Source organism: Dermochelys coriacea, chromosome 1 (genome assembly GCF_009764565.3).
Source record: "Dermochelys coriacea isolate rDerCor1 chromosome 1, rDerCor1.pri.v4, whole genome shotgun sequence".
Lineage (NCBI taxonomy): Eukaryota > Metazoa > Chordata > Testudines > Dermochelyidae > Dermochelys > Dermochelys coriacea.
The window spans coordinates 210423040-210439203 of NC_050068.2; the positions used below are offsets into that span (position 1 = coordinate 210423040).

The 16164-nt window shown below is 49.2% G+C and overlaps 2 protein-coding genes and 1 non-coding gene across 10 annotated transcripts in view; 2 read left to right on the forward strand and 1 right to left on the reverse strand.

Annotated features, from left to right (window-relative positions):
- Positions 1–15: 15 nt before the first annotated feature.
- On the reverse strand, positions 16–1356 carry MRPL51 (mitochondrial ribosomal protein L51). Of its 4 annotated transcripts, none has more exons than XM_043501498.1 (4): positions 1235–1356; positions 781–874; positions 556–663; positions 16–328 (listed from the first exon to the last, which is right to left on the reverse strand). In XM_043501498.1, exons 2-4 carry the CDS (start codon positions 863–865, stop codon positions 132–134), a joined length of 390 nt encoding a protein of 129 aa, XP_043357433.1. In that variant the 5' UTR covers positions 866–874; positions 1235–1356; the 3' UTR covers positions 16–131. The 4 variants fall into 4 exon arrangements, with proteins under 4 accessions (XP_043357433.1, XP_038237730.1, XP_038237720.1 ...); XM_038381802.2 differs by having other exon boundaries at positions 1248–1285; XM_038381792.2 differs by lacking the exon at positions 1235–1356 and adding an exon at positions 1060–1202.
- Positions 1357–1359: 3 nt separating this feature from the next.
- Positions 1360–16164, forward strand: part of NCAPD2 (non-SMC condensin I complex subunit D2) — a 57728-nt gene continuing 42923 nt past the window's right edge. For 3 of the 5 annotated variants that reach the window (XM_043501080.1, XM_043501091.1, XM_043501088.1), the window contains exons 1-15: positions 1443–1747; positions 3845–3920; positions 5693–5814; positions 6271–6452; positions 6974–7113; positions 8014–8141; positions 8218–8341; positions 8413–8560; positions 10018–10215; positions 10417–10551; positions 11139–11223; positions 12884–13061; positions 13374–13501; positions 13821–14021; positions 15317–15491. In XM_043501080.1, the coding sequence (XP_043357015.1) occupies positions 1618–1747; positions 3845–3920; positions 5693–5814; positions 6271–6452; positions 6974–7113; positions 8014–8141; positions 8218–8341; positions 8413–8560; positions 10018–10215; positions 10417–10551; positions 11139–11223; positions 12884–13061; positions 13374–13501; positions 13821–14021; positions 15317–15491 (2150 nt within the window). In that variant the 5' untranslated portion in view covers positions 1443–1617. Of the gene's footprint in view, positions 1748–3844; positions 3921–5692; positions 5815–6270; positions 6453–6973; positions 7221–8013; positions 8142–8217; positions 8342–8412; positions 8561–10017; positions 10216–10416; positions 10552–11138; positions 11224–12883; positions 13062–13373; positions 13502–13820; positions 14022–15316; positions 15492–16164 lie in introns of those variants that run through there. The other 2 variants (XM_038381720.1, XM_043501094.1) reach the window with 2 other exon arrangements.
- On the forward strand, positions 5878–6189 carry LOC119850250. Its single transcript, XR_005290787.1, has one exon. It is a non-coding gene; the product is annotated as a small nucleolar RNA U85 (small nucleolar RNA).

Consider the following 16164-nt stretch of genomic DNA (forward strand, 5'->3'; position numbering starts at 1 on the left):
GTAGAAGAGAAACTTAGTTTATTATGATTTTACAACACCCCATTCTGTGCACAGCTCCAGGTGCTAAACCTGTTAGACCCAGGATGCCATTCCTTCCAGGATGCACATGGCTAGCTCTCACAGGTCTGCTCCTAGCGGTGCTTTCCAGTGCGGTTGAAGCGTCTATACAGGAACCTGATCCTTTTGTTAAGGTTCTTGTAATCCTGATCAAACATTTGGTGTCCTACAATTTGCTTCTTGCGGATGCATCTTTGTAGCTCATTTCCCCTCCAGCCTTGCAGCCACTTGGGCCCTGTGATCAAGTCCTTGGGGTGAATGTGGAAGTCTCCTGAGAAGGAAGAGGTAATTGGGAAACAGATGCAAGTAACAGGAAAAAAACCCAGGGTAGCAGAAAGGTTAGCCCCAGGTCCCATCAACTTCAATTCATTCTGACACCATTAAATTTTCCCCAGCCCCAGAGTAGGACTAACCTCTACTCTCCTGACCCCCCAATTTGGAGTTCCAATTATTTTCCCTTCTCCCATGATATCTTCAGACCCACACTTGGTCACTTACCTAGAATTCCTATATTGTCATAGACCCCAAATAAGGCTCGTTTCTCTGTCCAGCGATCAACCTCTTTAGGTTCAGGGGGCAACTTCACATGGATCCAGCTGGAGACCCCTTGAAACGGAGAAGACAGCTGAAGAACTACATTATCAGTAGAAGGGCCTGACCCTGCAGGTCGCCCTTGCCCGGCCGGGAGGGCAAGACAGTGTCAGGGTGCGTGCCCTCGCTCACCACAGTGGAGGCTCCTCGCGGCCTGGACCAGAGGCAGGCTACGGCCCAAGAGGCCCCATCTCGCCAGCTGCAGCAGAGGCCCCATTGTCCCACCCTGCAAAGACAGAGCCCCGGTCACCGGAGCGGACCCGCGAGAGGGGGCGCAGCAAGGGCGGCACGACCGGGCATGCGCTCCCCGCTCTCTTCCCCCAGGAACCACGGGACACAAACCGGGCAGGCCCGACTGGAGCGAGAGCCCTTAGAGGCAGCAGAAGCCCCGCCGAGACACAGCCATCTGACCTGGCTGCTGCTTCCCACAATGCACCGCGCCCCGCGCGGCCTGTCCTGGCGCCCGCCGGCGTCCCGGCTCCCGGCCACGGGTCCAGAGCCAAGGAACGGTAGCTGCTGTCCCCGGCCGCCCCGCCCTGCCTATGAGCCCGGGCTCGAAAGATTCAGCGCCTCCCCCCTCCCTTTCCAGCACCACTGACCAGGCCTTGCGCGGCCGAGATCTGAGGGGTGGAAGGAGGCTCTGGGCTGTGATTGGTTGTTGTGTTCCAACCGCCCTCTGATTGGCGCCGGTAACGAGGAGTCGGTTGCAATTCGAATGCGGGAGGAGTTGGCGGGAACTCGGCCGTTCGGAGATGAGAATGGGTAGTTGGATGGAGGCGAACAAAGCGGTCTGTGCTGGGATTGGCTCCCTGGTTTTCCGCGGGCGCTGATAGGCTGAAGTTGGTGGTTCTAGAGTTTGCCCGCGCGCAGCGCAGTTTGAGCGTTTGGAGGAGGCTCTTGGAGTCGGGCGCCAAGGCGCCACCGCCGCTCACGTCGTGGTCCCTGTCCCTGTTCCTGGGCAGCCGGGGGATGCTGTCGCGGCTCCCCTGGGAGTTCCACCTGCCCCTGTCCCCGGGCGATCTGCTCCGGAGCGGGGGCCCCGCGCAGTACGTGGTGCAGGAGGTGCTGTCTCTAGCCCAGGTTGCTGGGCAGCTGGCGGGTAAGAGGCGCAGCTCCCGCCCCCCCCCCCCCCGGGCTGTGCGGTTAATAGCGGTGCCGCCTCTCACGGTACGGTTGTGACTGGCAATTTTGGGAGTGTTTTTCCTGATCTCCTGAAAACGGCTTCTCCCTTATTCAAAATGGCCGCCATTTCCCTTCGCTGTCAATGGGGCTGAAGCCAGCAAAATGGGCGCCATCTCCCCACGGTCTGGCGGCGTGTGGGAGGGAGGCTGCCCTTGGGAAAGTTGGCTGCGGTCTCCAACTGCCTTTGAAAGGTTTCAGAGGGGTGGCCGTGTTAGTCCGTCTCGGCATAAACAAGGCGTCGTTGCCGATGATGGGTTCCGCTAGATAACAATCCAGCGCAGAGCGGACGGACGCATGTTCGTTTTCATGATGCGAGTCAGATGCCACCAGCAAAAGTTGTTGTGTTTTTTTTTTGTTTGTTTTTTGGTGGTTCAGGTTCTGTAGTTTCTGCAGGAGGGTGTTGGTCTTTTAAGACTTCTGAAAGCCTGCTCCACGCGACATCCCTCTCCGATTTTTGGAAGGCGCTTCAGAGTCTTAAACCTCGGGTCGAGTGCTGTAGCTATCTTTAGAAATCTCACATTGGTACCTTCTTTGCGTTTTGCGAAATCTGCGGTGAAAGTGTTTTTAAAATGAAAAACGTGTGCTGGGTCATTATCAGACACTGCTATAACAGTTTATATATGGCAGAATGCGTGTAAAACAGAGAAGGTGACATACAATTCTCCCCCAAGGAGTTCAGGCACATATTTAATTGACACTTTTTTTTTTTTTTTTTTTTTTTTTTGCAAGCGACATCAGCATGCAAGCATGTCCTCTGGAATGGTGGCCGAAGCATGAAGGAGCATACAAATGTTTAGAGTATTTGGCACGTAAATACCTTGCAATGCTGGCTACAGAAGTGCCATGCAAACACCTGTTGTCACTTTTAGGTGACATTGTAAATAAGAAGCAGGCAGCATTATTTCCCATAAACGTAAACAAACTTGTTTGTCTTAGCTGTTAGCTAAACAAGAAGTAGGACTAAGTTGAGTTGTAGGCTCCAAAGTTTTACACTGTTTTGTTTTTTGAGTGCAGTTATGTAACAAAAAATCTACATTTGTAAATTGCACGACAGAACTTGTATGAGGTGAACTGAAAACTACTATTTCTGTTGGGTTTTTTTACAGTACAAATATTTGTAATCAAAATAATATAAAGTGAGCACTGTGTATTTTGTATTCTGTATTGTAATTGAAGTCAATATATTTGAAAATGTATAAAAATATCCAAAGTAGTTAATAAATTTCAATTGGGATTCTATTCAACAGTGCGATTAAAATTGCGATTAATTATGGTTATTTTTTTTGAGTTAATTGTGAGTTAACTACAATTAATTGGCAGCCCTAGTAAATGCATGTAAAAAATTGAGAGGATTACTGAAAATTAGGGAGGACTGGCATCTGTGCTTCATGGATGGTCCTGTAGCAATGAGTTAGTGTCCTGGGGCAGCAGAAGTCAGTAGAGCAGGGAGTTGGGAAAATGTTGCTACTGGATCTGGGGCCCTGAACCCTGCAACATCATTTACCTTCTCTCACTGTCTGGGGACTTCTCCTCTACTTGACATCCAAGCAGAAGAGAAGCCCCAGGGGAGCCAGCGAGTCAGAGACCTGATGCTGTTGGATCCAGGGAAGGGGTCGGGAGGAGAACACTTCAGGCAGTGAGGCAGGTAACCGGAGGAGTCCAGACAGTAATAGACAATGGATGTCTGTTCCCCTACTTTAGGGATAAGGAGAGGATAAGTGGAGTCTCCATCTGAGCTGCCAGAGAGGGGTGTCCATTTTCTGTCCATTAAAGGTTGTCTTTTCATCCTGAAATTATCACATGTAGCCAAAAGAGTGGAGGGGAGTTAAAAAATCAAGAGGCTAAAACAAAAGTTGAATAGCTTTTGTTTTTTTTTGGTTTTTGTTTTTTGTTTTTTTTTTTAAATCTCATGATTTTGTGGGGCCAATCTCGTGACTTTTTGGCATTTGTTTCATGATTTTTGGTCCCTTGCAGTTGGCAATATTGTGTTAATTGTGTCTCCCCATCTCTTCAGAATTCCGGCAGGCATTCCGGGTGCAGGGGCCACTGGCCATCCTGCAGCACTTTGACACCCTCTACAGTCTGCTTCAGTGAGTATACCCCAACCTGCAGGGGTGAGGGGGAGTGGCTTGGTCATGGGTTTCAGGGATGGTGATCAGTGGTAGTGGGCACTGCTCCTACCAAGGGTTCAGGAGAACAGAGTCCTGGATGTGTCTGCAGAGGTATCCAGATGGGGCTAGGTCAGAGGTATCCAGATGGGCCCGCACAGCACAATTGTACCCATCTGACTGAGCTGGACACCCCTGTCACTGCAAACTTCTCATCCACAGGGTTCTGAGCCCTTGGCCGGGTCCATTTAGAGATGCCTTGTCTTCCTGAGTGCAGTGGGGCCTGATGCTCTGAGTGGGATGAACCCATCCCTACCCTATGGTTATCCCACTGGGATACTAGTTAGTAATGTAATAACATAAACATTGACTGTTTAACTGGTTATTGCAAATCTTATCCTGGGAAGGAGAGGGCATTAAGCTGAACCAAGGGAAAAGTTTGGGAACTATTCCCAGTGCTGAGGGATCTAGGAGTATGGACACCTCACTGCTGGGAATTGGGAGTTCCTGGAGGGAAGGGAATGTTACAGCTGGGCAGGAAACAGATTTCCTATCTCAGCAATATTTTAGGTATACCATTTTTTCTCCCCCCCCCCCCCCCTCAACATCAGGACAAAACTGACACCTTTTGATGTGCGTGTGCATGTGTTACAGCTGTTTGAGTTTTTTATTACAGGATAATAATTTGGTTTTTCTGGGTGGCTGGTTGTTAAATAGCATTGGGTGACTTGTGTATGTGAATTCAGTCTTAAGGCTGGAGTGAAAATTGCTTGTCAGCTTATTTTGCAGTTTGCATAGTTTGTAGTGGGAAAACATCTCTTGATTTTTACTAATCTAGGTCTGCAAAACTTTTGCTGGCATAGCTATGTCAATAAGGGGTATATAATGGTATCCTATACTTGGCAAAAACTAGACAAGACCTTGGTTACCATTATATTGTAACTTCTTGCATTGCCTTTGTCTTTTTTCAGAGTAGCAGCCGTGTTAGTCTGTATTCGCAAAAAGAAAACGAGTACTTGTGGCACCTTAGAGACTAACAAATTTATTAGAGCATAAGCTTTCGTGAGCTACAGCTCACTTCATCCGATGAATCCGATGCATCCGATGAAGTGAGCTGTAGCTCACAAAAGCTTATGCTCTAATAAATTTGTTAGTCTCTAAGGTGCCACAAGTACTCCTTTTCTTTTTGTCTTTTTTGTAACTCTTTTGTGTTTGTACAATATCAGACTCTCACTAGTTCAAATAATTTGCATTTCCAGACTATAGCTAAGTGTTTGGTACTCAGAAGTGAAGTGGTATTTGCTTAATAAGCTTATTGAATAAGCAATAAATTCTGATCGCTCATCTAGATCCATTCTTTTGTTTACATTTTGTTTATAACATTTTAAAATGTTGTTCTATGAAATCTTTGTGTGCCTGTTTTGGAGGTGCTGATGCACTATAAGAGTTTTGCTCTTAATGTAGATGTTCAGTCTGTTATCTGAGGAGGAGTATATAGTGTATCTTCCCAAAACTCTAGCACATGCATTTTGAGTACAGAATTTTCTGAGAAATTACGGGTAAACCCATCAATGAGTTTTTAAAATCAGTTGGATTAGTTCTTTTCTCTCCAAATTCTCCAGGGAAACTCTCTGTGGAACCGATTTGAACCTTCTCATAAATTGATCCCTCTAGTCACAAATGTGGGCAGGTTAGGAGAGGACTGGGTTTAGAAGACGAGTCTAGAGTTGCTCCTGAAGGGTCTTGTGTTACAGCCTTGAACTAGACCTAGTGCCAGTGGTCATCCTGTATTTTGTCATCTGTTGTCTGCCTCACAGCCATTTCCGATCCGTAAATGCTGCAGTCAAGGAGGATGCCCTGGAGCTGATGAGGAAAGGTAGGTATGAGGACCCTTCTCCCCTTGTGGAGGGGATGGTGAGATGTTTGCTTCCTCCCTGCAGCTTTATGATGATATGAAGGCAAATGTGACCCCATTGGCTGGGCTGCACCCTCACCCATCCCTGATACAGGTCTGTAATCTTGGCAGGCAGTGCAGAGTTGTGTGTGTTCGCTGTAAGGGCAGACCGACAGGAAGTCCCATTTTCCATTTCATTCCTGGCAGGAGATATGCCTGCCCCTAGCAAGTGGTCCTAGGAGCTGGGCGGGATGTGGGGACAGGGTAAACGTGGCATCTCTGGGTCCTGGGTCACAGGGTGTAGCCCAAATTATGGCTGGTGAGGCATGAGCACAGTTCTTTGGTAATCTGACAGCTGCTGTGAGTTTGTTACAAGGGAAGTGGGGGGGCTTGGGTGTGTATGGGTAGTGATGCTTATGCCTTCTCACCTCCCTGCAGTGGTGTCCCGTCACTCCAGTGACCTTTCCTCCATCTTGGATAATCTTGACCTGAGCCCTTCAGACCGCACCATTCACCTCAATGCTCTTAAAATGAACTGCTATGTACTGACTCATCTAGTGGAGGCCTTTGAAATGGACTCCTGCAAGAGTGGCTTGGCAGGGCTAGATCCCAGTGGGAAGGTATGTATGCGGGATTGGGGGTGGATTTTATGAAAATGGAGATGCATAAACTTGCTGGACTCCATTCAACTTTGTTCCTGCTCACTGATGTCCCCTCAGAGAACTGCAATATCGGTTCAGTGGCATAGCTGGAATTTCCCATATAGATACTGGGCAGGCCAATATGACCTTGGGAAAGCCAGGCTGTGGTATATGCACCTCTAAGAATTGCTTATGGGCAGCAGCTTCAGGAGACAGGACATCATATAGCGTGTAATGCTCCCCAGATATCTAAATGCCCAGGCTGTTCTCTGTGCTACCTCCCACTTCTATGTCTGCCTTTGTTGCAGTTCCAGTATACCAGCATTTCCTCCCAAGCACATGCCTTTCCCCCTGCATATTAGAGGAAAGCAGCTGCTTCCATTTGGTGTAGCCCTTTGGCTCCTGGTTTGGGGCAAGGGTTTCATTACTGTAAAGCCTGAGTGTTGCCTCCAGTTTTAAAAGGGGATGCTGCCTGATGTAAATACCCATAATCTCCTCAGAGCAAGAAGAACTGCACCACAGGCTCAGGCTTCTGCTGGGAGGAGGAGAGGCAACCACTCATTCAGCTGCTGACACAGCTGCTGCAACTGAACCTCCGTCGACTGTGGTGTGGTTTGGTGGTGGAGGAGGAATTCATCAGGTAAAGGTTGAAGTGAATGCTGGGGAGAGGAAGGCAGGATGGAATGGCTACAGGGGGTGAGCTATATGTGGGAGACTTTTGGAAGGGCTGACTTGTAAGAGGAACAGGTAAATCAGTTGGTCCCACCTCATTCATAGGCAATCTATAGGATGTGAACCTCAGGGGAGCAGGGAGATAGACTGAGAAGAAATTTGGGAGAAAAGGGTAAGATTGAACCAAGGGAAAGGTTTGGGAACCATTCCCAGTGCTGAGGGATCCATGAGCATGTACACCTCACTGCTAAGGTCCTGAGAAAAATCTTCTTTTTGTTCAATTCACTGCAGTGTCACAGGTAAATGTTTGAATTTCCTTGGACAGGCATGGCTCCTGAGTCTCTCTCCCTGTTCTCCCACTCTTTTCAAACTGCTGTGACTCCCCCCCCCCCCCCCCCTCCCAACATGAGAGAGGTGTTCTCGGTGCCACCCCCTTTCCCTGCTGGCTAGACAAGAAGTAGCAATGATGGCCTAGGGTGGAGTGAATTGGGCTGGGCTGAGCCAGACCACCTGGTGCCATATGTTGAGATATCTCTGTCTGCCCCTGCTCCCCAGGATGGAATTGGCCCGCTAGCCCATGATGAACAGCTGCAACCTCCATGGGTAGGTAGAAGCGTCTCCCTGCTGTTGGAAAAGCCATGGCATTGGGCTAACTTCATGATTTTTCATGCAGTCCATGAAATTATTTACACAGGGCCTTACTCATTGCTTAGGACATTGGGAAGTTGAAGCCTGAGCAACAACTGTCTGCGCTGTTCTGTCCCGGGATGAGGAGGTGGAAATTTCAAGGCTCTGCCAATTCAGATCTCTTTGGTGGGGTTGTCAGATTAGTGTCAGGTCTCCTTATCTCTCCCTATTTTCCTTTCAGCTTAGTGACTGGCAGCTGTTACCGCATTCTGGAGAAGCCCAACATCAGCCATCAGAAGCATCGGGCCATGCGGGAGGCAGTAATGCATCTGCTTGCTGTGGCTCTGACTCACTATGACCACATGCTCAGTGAGTCTGTCATCTCCCCTTCCTGATGTGGGACCCCCTTGCATATCCTCTGACCCTTTTTCCTCTGGTTTGGCAGGTGCAACTCTGAAGATCACACAGATGCTGCAGCACTTTGAACATGTAGCTCCAGTGTTTGCAGGGGCTGTGAGCCTGTGGGCCACAGAGTATGGCATGAAGAGCATGGTGGGAGAGCTGCTGAGGTGAGAAACTCTCCAAGCCCCTGCCCCCTCCATCCCCAGCAGCCTTGGATACTGACTCTTCCTTTGTGCAGGGAGATTGGCCAGAAATGTCCACAGGATCTGACTCGCGATGCTTCCGGAGTGAAGGGTTATGCTGCCTTTCTCACAGAACTGGCTGAACAAATCCCAGCGATAGTGCTGTCAAACATGAGTGTCCTGCTGCATCACTTGGATGGAGAGGTACTGCTTGGAAAGGGGCAAACCACAGCATCTCCAGGGAAATGAATGTGTAGCATAGTGGTGTCAAATCTTTTGGCCTGAAGATTGAGCATATTTCACAAAGATCAAGGGGTTGCAATCAATATTCTGGGGCTGATTCTCTGCCTTGCTCTACTCCCTTCATGCTCTGGTGATGCGAACGGAGCCAGAACCACCACAGAAAGTACCATGCTGGAAATTCCCCCAGCACAGGTAATATCCAACAGAAGAGAGATGCTGCTCTCCCTGGGGCTCCCACAGCCTGGCAAGGAAGCAGCCAATAGCAGAGATGCCATGAGTATTTGCCAGAGGTGGTTTTACCAGGTGTAAAAGGTTTGTACCACCACACTACAAAGTAGTAGTTAGAAAATGGCTTAAGCTGGTACTATTTTAAAAACTGTTTCATTAATGCGTGCCACATTCCTCTTAGCTTTAGTTACATATTCAAGTTGTGGTTGCATATGATAATAGATTTGTAAACTAATTTTAGGTTTGTACAAATAAAAAGTAAAACTTCAGTTGGGACAATACTCATGTAATTATAATATCAAACATCAGAAGATCTATACATTCTGGTTTGGTATTTTCTAAAGGAAGTTGTACATATTATGACTCATTTCATCTTTCAATATTTATGTGAATAAAAGTTGAAAACATTTGATTATGTGGAATTGACAGTAATGCAGGGTTGAAGCACTACCACCCAAGTCCATTTGGCCATGCAGCATTCTGTAGCAGAAGACGAGCTTTGATGTAGTGGATTGGAAACATCCATTCAAAAAAACTAAAGGAATAGGCTTGGTCAAAGTTTGAAAAGATTTTTGTACTTGCTGGATGCTGATGCAATTATTTTCCCTAGTTTAACCCAGGCTTAAAATGGTATTTACAGCATCTTGTCCTAAACTAGTTTTTTCTGGGATATTGCCAACCCTGGCCAATAGAGCAGCCAGAACTTCTGTCTTTCCTCATCATGATTCAGCATTTGGCCAATAGGGGAGCTGCTGAGAAAATGCATCAGGAAAAGAACAGCAGCTGTTTTGGGGCTGCAGGGGAAGTGGTGCTCCCCATAATAAGGAGCCTGATTTTGCTTTTATTTAAACTGCAGGGTGTGGCTTACCTTCAACTCATAACCAAATACAAATTTTCTTAAGTCATTCTCAAAGTCCACAAATGATACTCATGCCACGGATTGAGCGCTGTGGACCTAGGTGCATAGGAGGGCTGGGAGATGCAGCCTCCTGGGCTCAGCCACACTTGCTTGTCATACAGAAATTCTGTGGTGGAGCAGGGAATTGAATTTGGGTTTCCCAAATCCCAGGCTATGTGCCATAAACACTGGACCATCCTTGCTGTCTTGGCATGAGTCCTGGTTGGATAGGGGCTTCAGGAATATGCCCTCCCTTCTCTCCCAGTATAATGAAGTCATTTTCTCTTTTCAGAGCTATGTGATGAGAAATGCCATCCTGACAGCCATGGCAGAGATGTTGCTGCAGGTGCTGAGTGGAGATCAGCTAGAGGAAGCTGCGAGGACTACTCGGGACCAGTTTCTGGATACACTGCAGGCCCATTTATGTGATGTCAATGGGTTTGTGCGCAGCCGTGTGCTTCAGCTCTTCACGCGGCTTGTCCAGCAGAAGGTGAATCTCTGTGTGAGGTGACTGGGGGATTGGCCTCAAACTGCTCTCCTATGCAGGGAGGGGTAAGGGAGAACATCAGGCCTCTTGCTGGGCTCTGAGGAAACTTGGCTGCGAAGAGCCTTCCCAGAGTGAGGAATGAAAGATTGCATCTAATTTCTCCAGGGCCTCTGGGTAACTTCTTCAATCTGCTCTTTACTGCAGGGCCTGCCCTTGGCTCGGTTCCAGACTGTGGTGTCTCTGGCTGTGGGCCGTCTCCAAGACAGATCAGTAACAGTGGCTAAGAATGCCATTCAGTTGCTGGCTGCATTTCTCTCAAACAACCCCTTCTCCTGCAAGGTAACCTTTTGTACCATTCTGGAATTTCTGTGTCTCCCCTGGGGCAGGAGCCCCCAGGGAGAGGGTGGTCACCAGTCTTTGGTTGTGGCTCAGGCTCAAATTTGGAGGCTTCCTTGTTTTTCCTCGGATCCAGGTGCCCTAATATCTGGGCTTTCCATCCCTTCATGCAGCTTGCATGTATGCAGGGGCATGGGGTATGCCTCTTAAATCTGCTAAAAACCTGCTGCAGTTTGATTTGAGTCTGCAGTGGGGATTCTTCTTTGGGATCCCAGTTCAGATTTCAGGATCTTGCTCCACTGCACACACACACCCCCCCGCCCCGGTCATGGGGTTCATGCTGTTGCACACCCTTCAGTTAGACTTTGTCCCAAACTGCCTAGCTTCACAGATTGGCAACCTACTGCAGCCCCCGTTCTGGGAAGTGGACTAGAACCAGCTACTCCAGCTTCCAAAAGCAGGTGTCTTCTATGGGCCTGGGGTATTTCAAGTGGGGGCTGAAAGCAAGTGGGGGAGCAAGGAGGATCCTAAGATTTAAGAAGATGGAGGATAGAGTGTGAAACATTCCCTTTCTCTCCTCACATCCCCAGCTAAGATGCACTGATTTGGCTGAGCCACTCAAGAAAGAAATGCAGAAGCTGCAAGAAATGAGGGACAAACGTACAGCAACAGCTGGTAATCTCTTTCAAATGGCTAATTTCCATCCTAATGGATATCCTGTACCCTCCCAGCAGGAGTTCCTGTGCACTTCTCATTCTACCTCCTGTCTTGCATCCATACTCAACCTGTGTTGGCCTTACCCTGTGACGAGCTGCCAAAATCTTAGCAACCGATACCCTCCTCACCCCATGAGGGGGTCATTGCCCACCCCTGCCCCCTGGGACTCCTGCCCCATCCAACCCCCACATTCCTTGACGCTCCACCCCTGTCCCCTGATTGCCCCCAGAACCAGGCAGGAGGGCCCGTGGGCCACCATAGTGGGTGCCTGCCCTGCCCCTAAGGACCTGCTGGGGGGCAAGGTGGGGAGTCCCAGCAGTGCTGACCTGGGGCAGCTCCCAGGAAGCATCTGGCAGGTCCCTCTGGCTCCTAGGGGCAGGGGAGCGTAGCTGAGGGGGGAGCGACCGCTCCCCCACTGATCACATCAAAAGTGGAGTCTTAGGCGCTGACTCCAGGGGTGCTCTGCACCCACCAGCAGCTCCCCGCTCAGCCCCAGCTCACCTCCACCCCACCGCCTCCCCTGAACGCGCTGCCCTGCTCTGCTTCTCTGCGCCCCCACCCCGCTTCCCATGAATCAGCTGTTCGTTGCCTGCTTCTCAGCCCTGCAAGGCTTCCCGCTGGCTTCCCACTCAGGCCAAGGGTGGTGAAGGTGAACTGGGTTGGGGAGCAGTTCCCCTGCGTGTGTGCCTCCTCCCCCTGCCCCCCGGTAACCTGCTGCAGCGTGGGCGGCCCTCTCCCCCCTCCATGGGGTCTCCACCTCCCTGGGCCTGAGTGTGAAGCCGCTTCCTGCGCAAACAGCTGATTCGTCGGAAGCCTGGGGGAGCAGAGGGGGCAGAGAAGCAGAGCGGGGCAGTGCCTTCAGAGGCGGAGCAGAGGTGAGCTGGGGGCGGGGAGCTGTGGGTGGGTGCTCCGGGGCTGGAGCACCCATGGAGTTGGCGCCTAAGGCACCACTTTTGGCTGGTTAAATTTAGAAGCTCCGCAGAACAACCGGTTCTAAAGGCTTCTAAATTTAACAACCAGTTCTAGTGAACGGGCTCCAGCTCACCACTGGCCTTGCCCCAATCTCTTATCCATTTGACATTCTGTGGCCTTAGAGCAGTGGTTCTTGACCTTTATTGCAGCCTGCACCCCTTTGGTTCTCAAAATATGTTCTTGCACCCCTTATCAAAAATCATTGAAGTAGGTCAGTTCTTTAAACCTAGATATATTTTTTGTTTGTATATTACAGTAATTGTTAAATGTATAATGTTAATAAATACATAGGTTTGATTAAACAACGTAGTTGTACTTGCCTGCCTGTGCTTAATTTGTGTTTTCGATGATTTATCTTCTTTAAAAAAAAAAAAAAAAAAAAAAACCTGGCATGTCTCGCACCCCCAGGGGGTGCATGCACCCCAGGTTAAGAACCACTGCCTTAGAGCATGGCCCAGACCATCAGAAGCTTTCCATAGGGAGAGGGAGGATTAGGAGGGGTAAACAAAGGGAGTGGATCTAGCCTTGGGGATCTAGAGAGGGGAGTGCAGGACCCCAACCCCCTCTGTCTAAGCTGTTTTCCCTCCATTTAGGATAATGGGTCTGGATATCTGTATCATTCCCTTCCTCTACCCTCTTTTCATAGCTGCACTAATTACCCCAGAGGAGGAGTGGGAGGCCATGCAGCCAGAGCTTAGGGCCACCATACATCAGCTCCTTCACCCATTGCAAGGAGACGAGGAGGAAGAGACACTAGAGGTTGAGGAGACTGCACTGAATACGGCTGAGCGTATCATCCAGTTGCTAAGGAAGCTAAATTACAAGTGAGTGGGGGACCCTCCAATGGGCCCCAGTTGAGTGGGTGGGGCCTTCACTCTGGGGAAGAGGGTTACCCTAGGAACCTCAATCTGTAATCCTATCGTTAGGTGAGGCCTGAGCCCTGGGAAAGGGGTAACACCATGTGGGAGATTGAAGACTTGTGTGGAAAGAGCTTTGCTCTATACACTAGGCTGGAGGTGCTAACCGGAGCCACTGTCCCACAGGTCCAGGGACAAAGCTGAGTGGTGGATTTCTTCACTGACATACTCTCCCCATCTAGTGGATGATTTCTTATTATGTATCCTCTCTCTGTCCAGAGATGCTATCCGTCTAACACAGATGGCTGTGTGCCACTTCCAGGAGACGGAGCCCTTCGCTAGCAGTTCAGGGTTGGAGGGTGACAAGGAAACCATGATCCTGGGCATTCTGAGGACCCTCTACACAGGTAGCTTTTTTGAGTCTGCTACTTTCTTGTCCTGGGGCCATATTGATTCCAATACTATAGAGGTGAAACACTTTATCCCTTTTCTTCAACCCTGTCTTTGCTTGTATTGCACCATACCATAATAGTGAGACTTCACTGACTGGGGTGAGAATCCAGCTCTAGGTCTGAATCTCCCTTTTGACTACCTGGCTGAGCTGATGTTTGCGTTGTTCGGAGAGGGGCTCTTGGTTTTATGTCACCGGGGTGAAGGGAGAGAGGGCAAAGAGCAGTTTCTCATGGCCCGCAGCATTGTTTATGGATCACTATTTTTGCTGTGTAGATTCCCACCTGGAAAACAATATCCAACATCCTTTGCATAGCAGTGGGGATGAAGACCCTGTAATAGAGGAGCAGCCACCACCTGAGCTGGTTAAGCAGGAGATGCTGGTGCAGTATCTGCAAGATGCCCATAGCTTCTCTATGAAAATCACTGAAGCCTTGAGCATGGTCAGCAGGATGATGTATGAAAGCTCTGTCTCTGGTAGGTGGGGTAGACATAAATCATCCTACCCATTAAGATTTCCCGGGTCCTAAGCTTGGTGTATGAGAGCTGTTTTGGCTATATGGGAGAGGCCGGGACTGGAGTAGCCTGGACAGGTGCCTTGGGGGTTTGCCTACCTTGTTTACACTAAGCTCACAGTACCAGTCAAGAGGGTTATCTTGGGGAAAGTGCAGTCTTGTGTGGGGGAGAGAAGGGCTTCCTCTGGTATCTAAAAGCCTCAACAAGCTTTTTAGGTAACTGTAGAGGATTCAGCCTAACTGCTGAAGATATTTCAAAATGTCAAGTGGTCACAATCAATTCTTTGGGGCAGATTCTCTGCTCTGTTTTCCTTTTCTGCTTGGGTGGTGGTCAAGTAGTGGACACACCCAACAAGAGAGCTGCAGGGGATTTCCCTGATGTACACCAAGCGCTAGCATAGCTAGCTTCTATGTTGCCACACTGCAGAGATCCCAGTTGTGCCGAAGATCAAGGAGAATGGCTGGTGGTCCATGCTATGCTGTGGCTAATCACAGCTGGTGTATGGCCTCTGGGAGCAATAGCCAGCTGGTTCAAGTTGGAACAGACCTCAGGCTGCCTCAAACCTTGTAAGAGGCGGGGAGGAGAATCAGAAAGCTGTAAATACTTGGTTCGCAGCTTCTTCCTTCTTTAAATCATCCTTTTCTCCCCCCCCACCACTCCCCTTTCTTCTGGTTTGCTGGGCAGCAGCAGGGGGCCACAGGAACCATCTTTGCTCCCCAGTCTCTGATGGAGCCAGTCAAGCTCTTATTGTACTCTGCCTGGGGCTCCTGTAGCCTGATATGAAAGAGACTATGGAGCAATTGGATCAGTTATACCATTTTCTTGCACAACAGTGTGTGGCTGGCAGGCATGCTGCTGAGTAGCTGCAGTAGGGAAGAAATGGCAGCTGTTTTAAATCACTTGCTACGAAAAAAAGTGATCTGTTTCAAAATGCTTTTGTTCAAAAATTTCAGGCGTGGCTCTGGAAACATGTTCTCAATTCATAATCAAATACAGGGTTTGTTTTTGTTTTGGAGGGGTGGGTTTAACATCTTTTTGGGCCACTGTTTGGACACTGCTGAAAGCGCTGTAGCAGCCACCTCTCTCTGCTCCACGGGGAGGGGACAATAGTGTGTATGGGGAGAGAAGGGGGTGTCTTTTGTTTATGTGTTATGGGTTTGCTGGAAGAACAATGGGTGCATGATTTATTTCTTAATGATGTCTCTGGCCAGGATTGTGTAAAGCTGAACTGACTTGTCTCTCCCTACTTCCCCCAGTGGTGCAGGAGGCCATTGAGTTCTTTGTGACAGTCTCGCAGTTTGGGGTCCCCCAGGCACTGCATGGAGTCCAAAGGATGCTTCCTCTTATATGGTCTAAGGAGCCAGGTATTAGAGAAACCGTGCTAAGCGCCTACAGGAGGCTCTATCTGAGCCCCAGCGGGGACTCGGAAAGGTATGGAACCCCCAAATCAGGAGGTGCTGTTGGAAATGGAATGTGGACAGTGGTCAAATTCATACTGAACTGAAATGCTAGTGGTGGTGGTGAGCTGCAGGGTGTGGGGTGGCTGAGTGAAATTCCAGGATGCAATCCAGACCACTGAGGGGTTGTCATTGCCTGCCCTGCAACCTTGAGTGCCTTGCAATGCTTTGCTATTGTAGCTATCAAGGTGGGCCAATGTCATACCCTGTGTGTCTGTATATAGCTGCAGCCCTGGTCCAGCAGCCAGTCAGCAACACTCTAGTCACACACTGGCTTCCACCAGCATTGGTTACTACTTGCCAGATGTTCCCAACCCACTCCCAGTCCTGAAAATGTGTGTTCTGCACTACACAGGTAGCTTTTCTGAGCTAACTAGTTTCTTGTCCTGGGGCCATATTGATACCAATACCTATAGAGGTAAAACACTTTATATCCCTTTTCTTCAACCCTGTCTCTGCTTGTATTGCACCATACCATAGTAGTGAGACTTCACTGACAGTGTGGTGAGAATCCAGCTCTAGGTCTAAATCTTCCTTTTGACTGCCTGGCTGTGCTGATGTTAGATTGTATTAGCCCTCTCCTGCGCAGTTCAGATATTAAAGGACCGTTGCCCCTGTAAAAGTTTGCTACTTTAACTGGAGTTACA

Coding starts and splice junctions, on each gene's coding strand:
- MRPL51 (XM_043501498.1), bottom strand. CDS start 865: ATGGGGCCTCTGCTGCAGCTGGCGAGATGGGGCCTCTTGGGCCGTAGC. Junction 664..780: donor CGCGAGGAGCCTCCACTGTG/GTGAGCGAGGGC, acceptor CTCCGTTTCAAG/GGGTCTCCAGCTGGATCCAT. Junction 329..555: donor TGACAATATAGGAATTCTAG/GTAAGTGACCAA, acceptor CTTCCTTCTCAG/GAGACTTCCACATTCACCCC.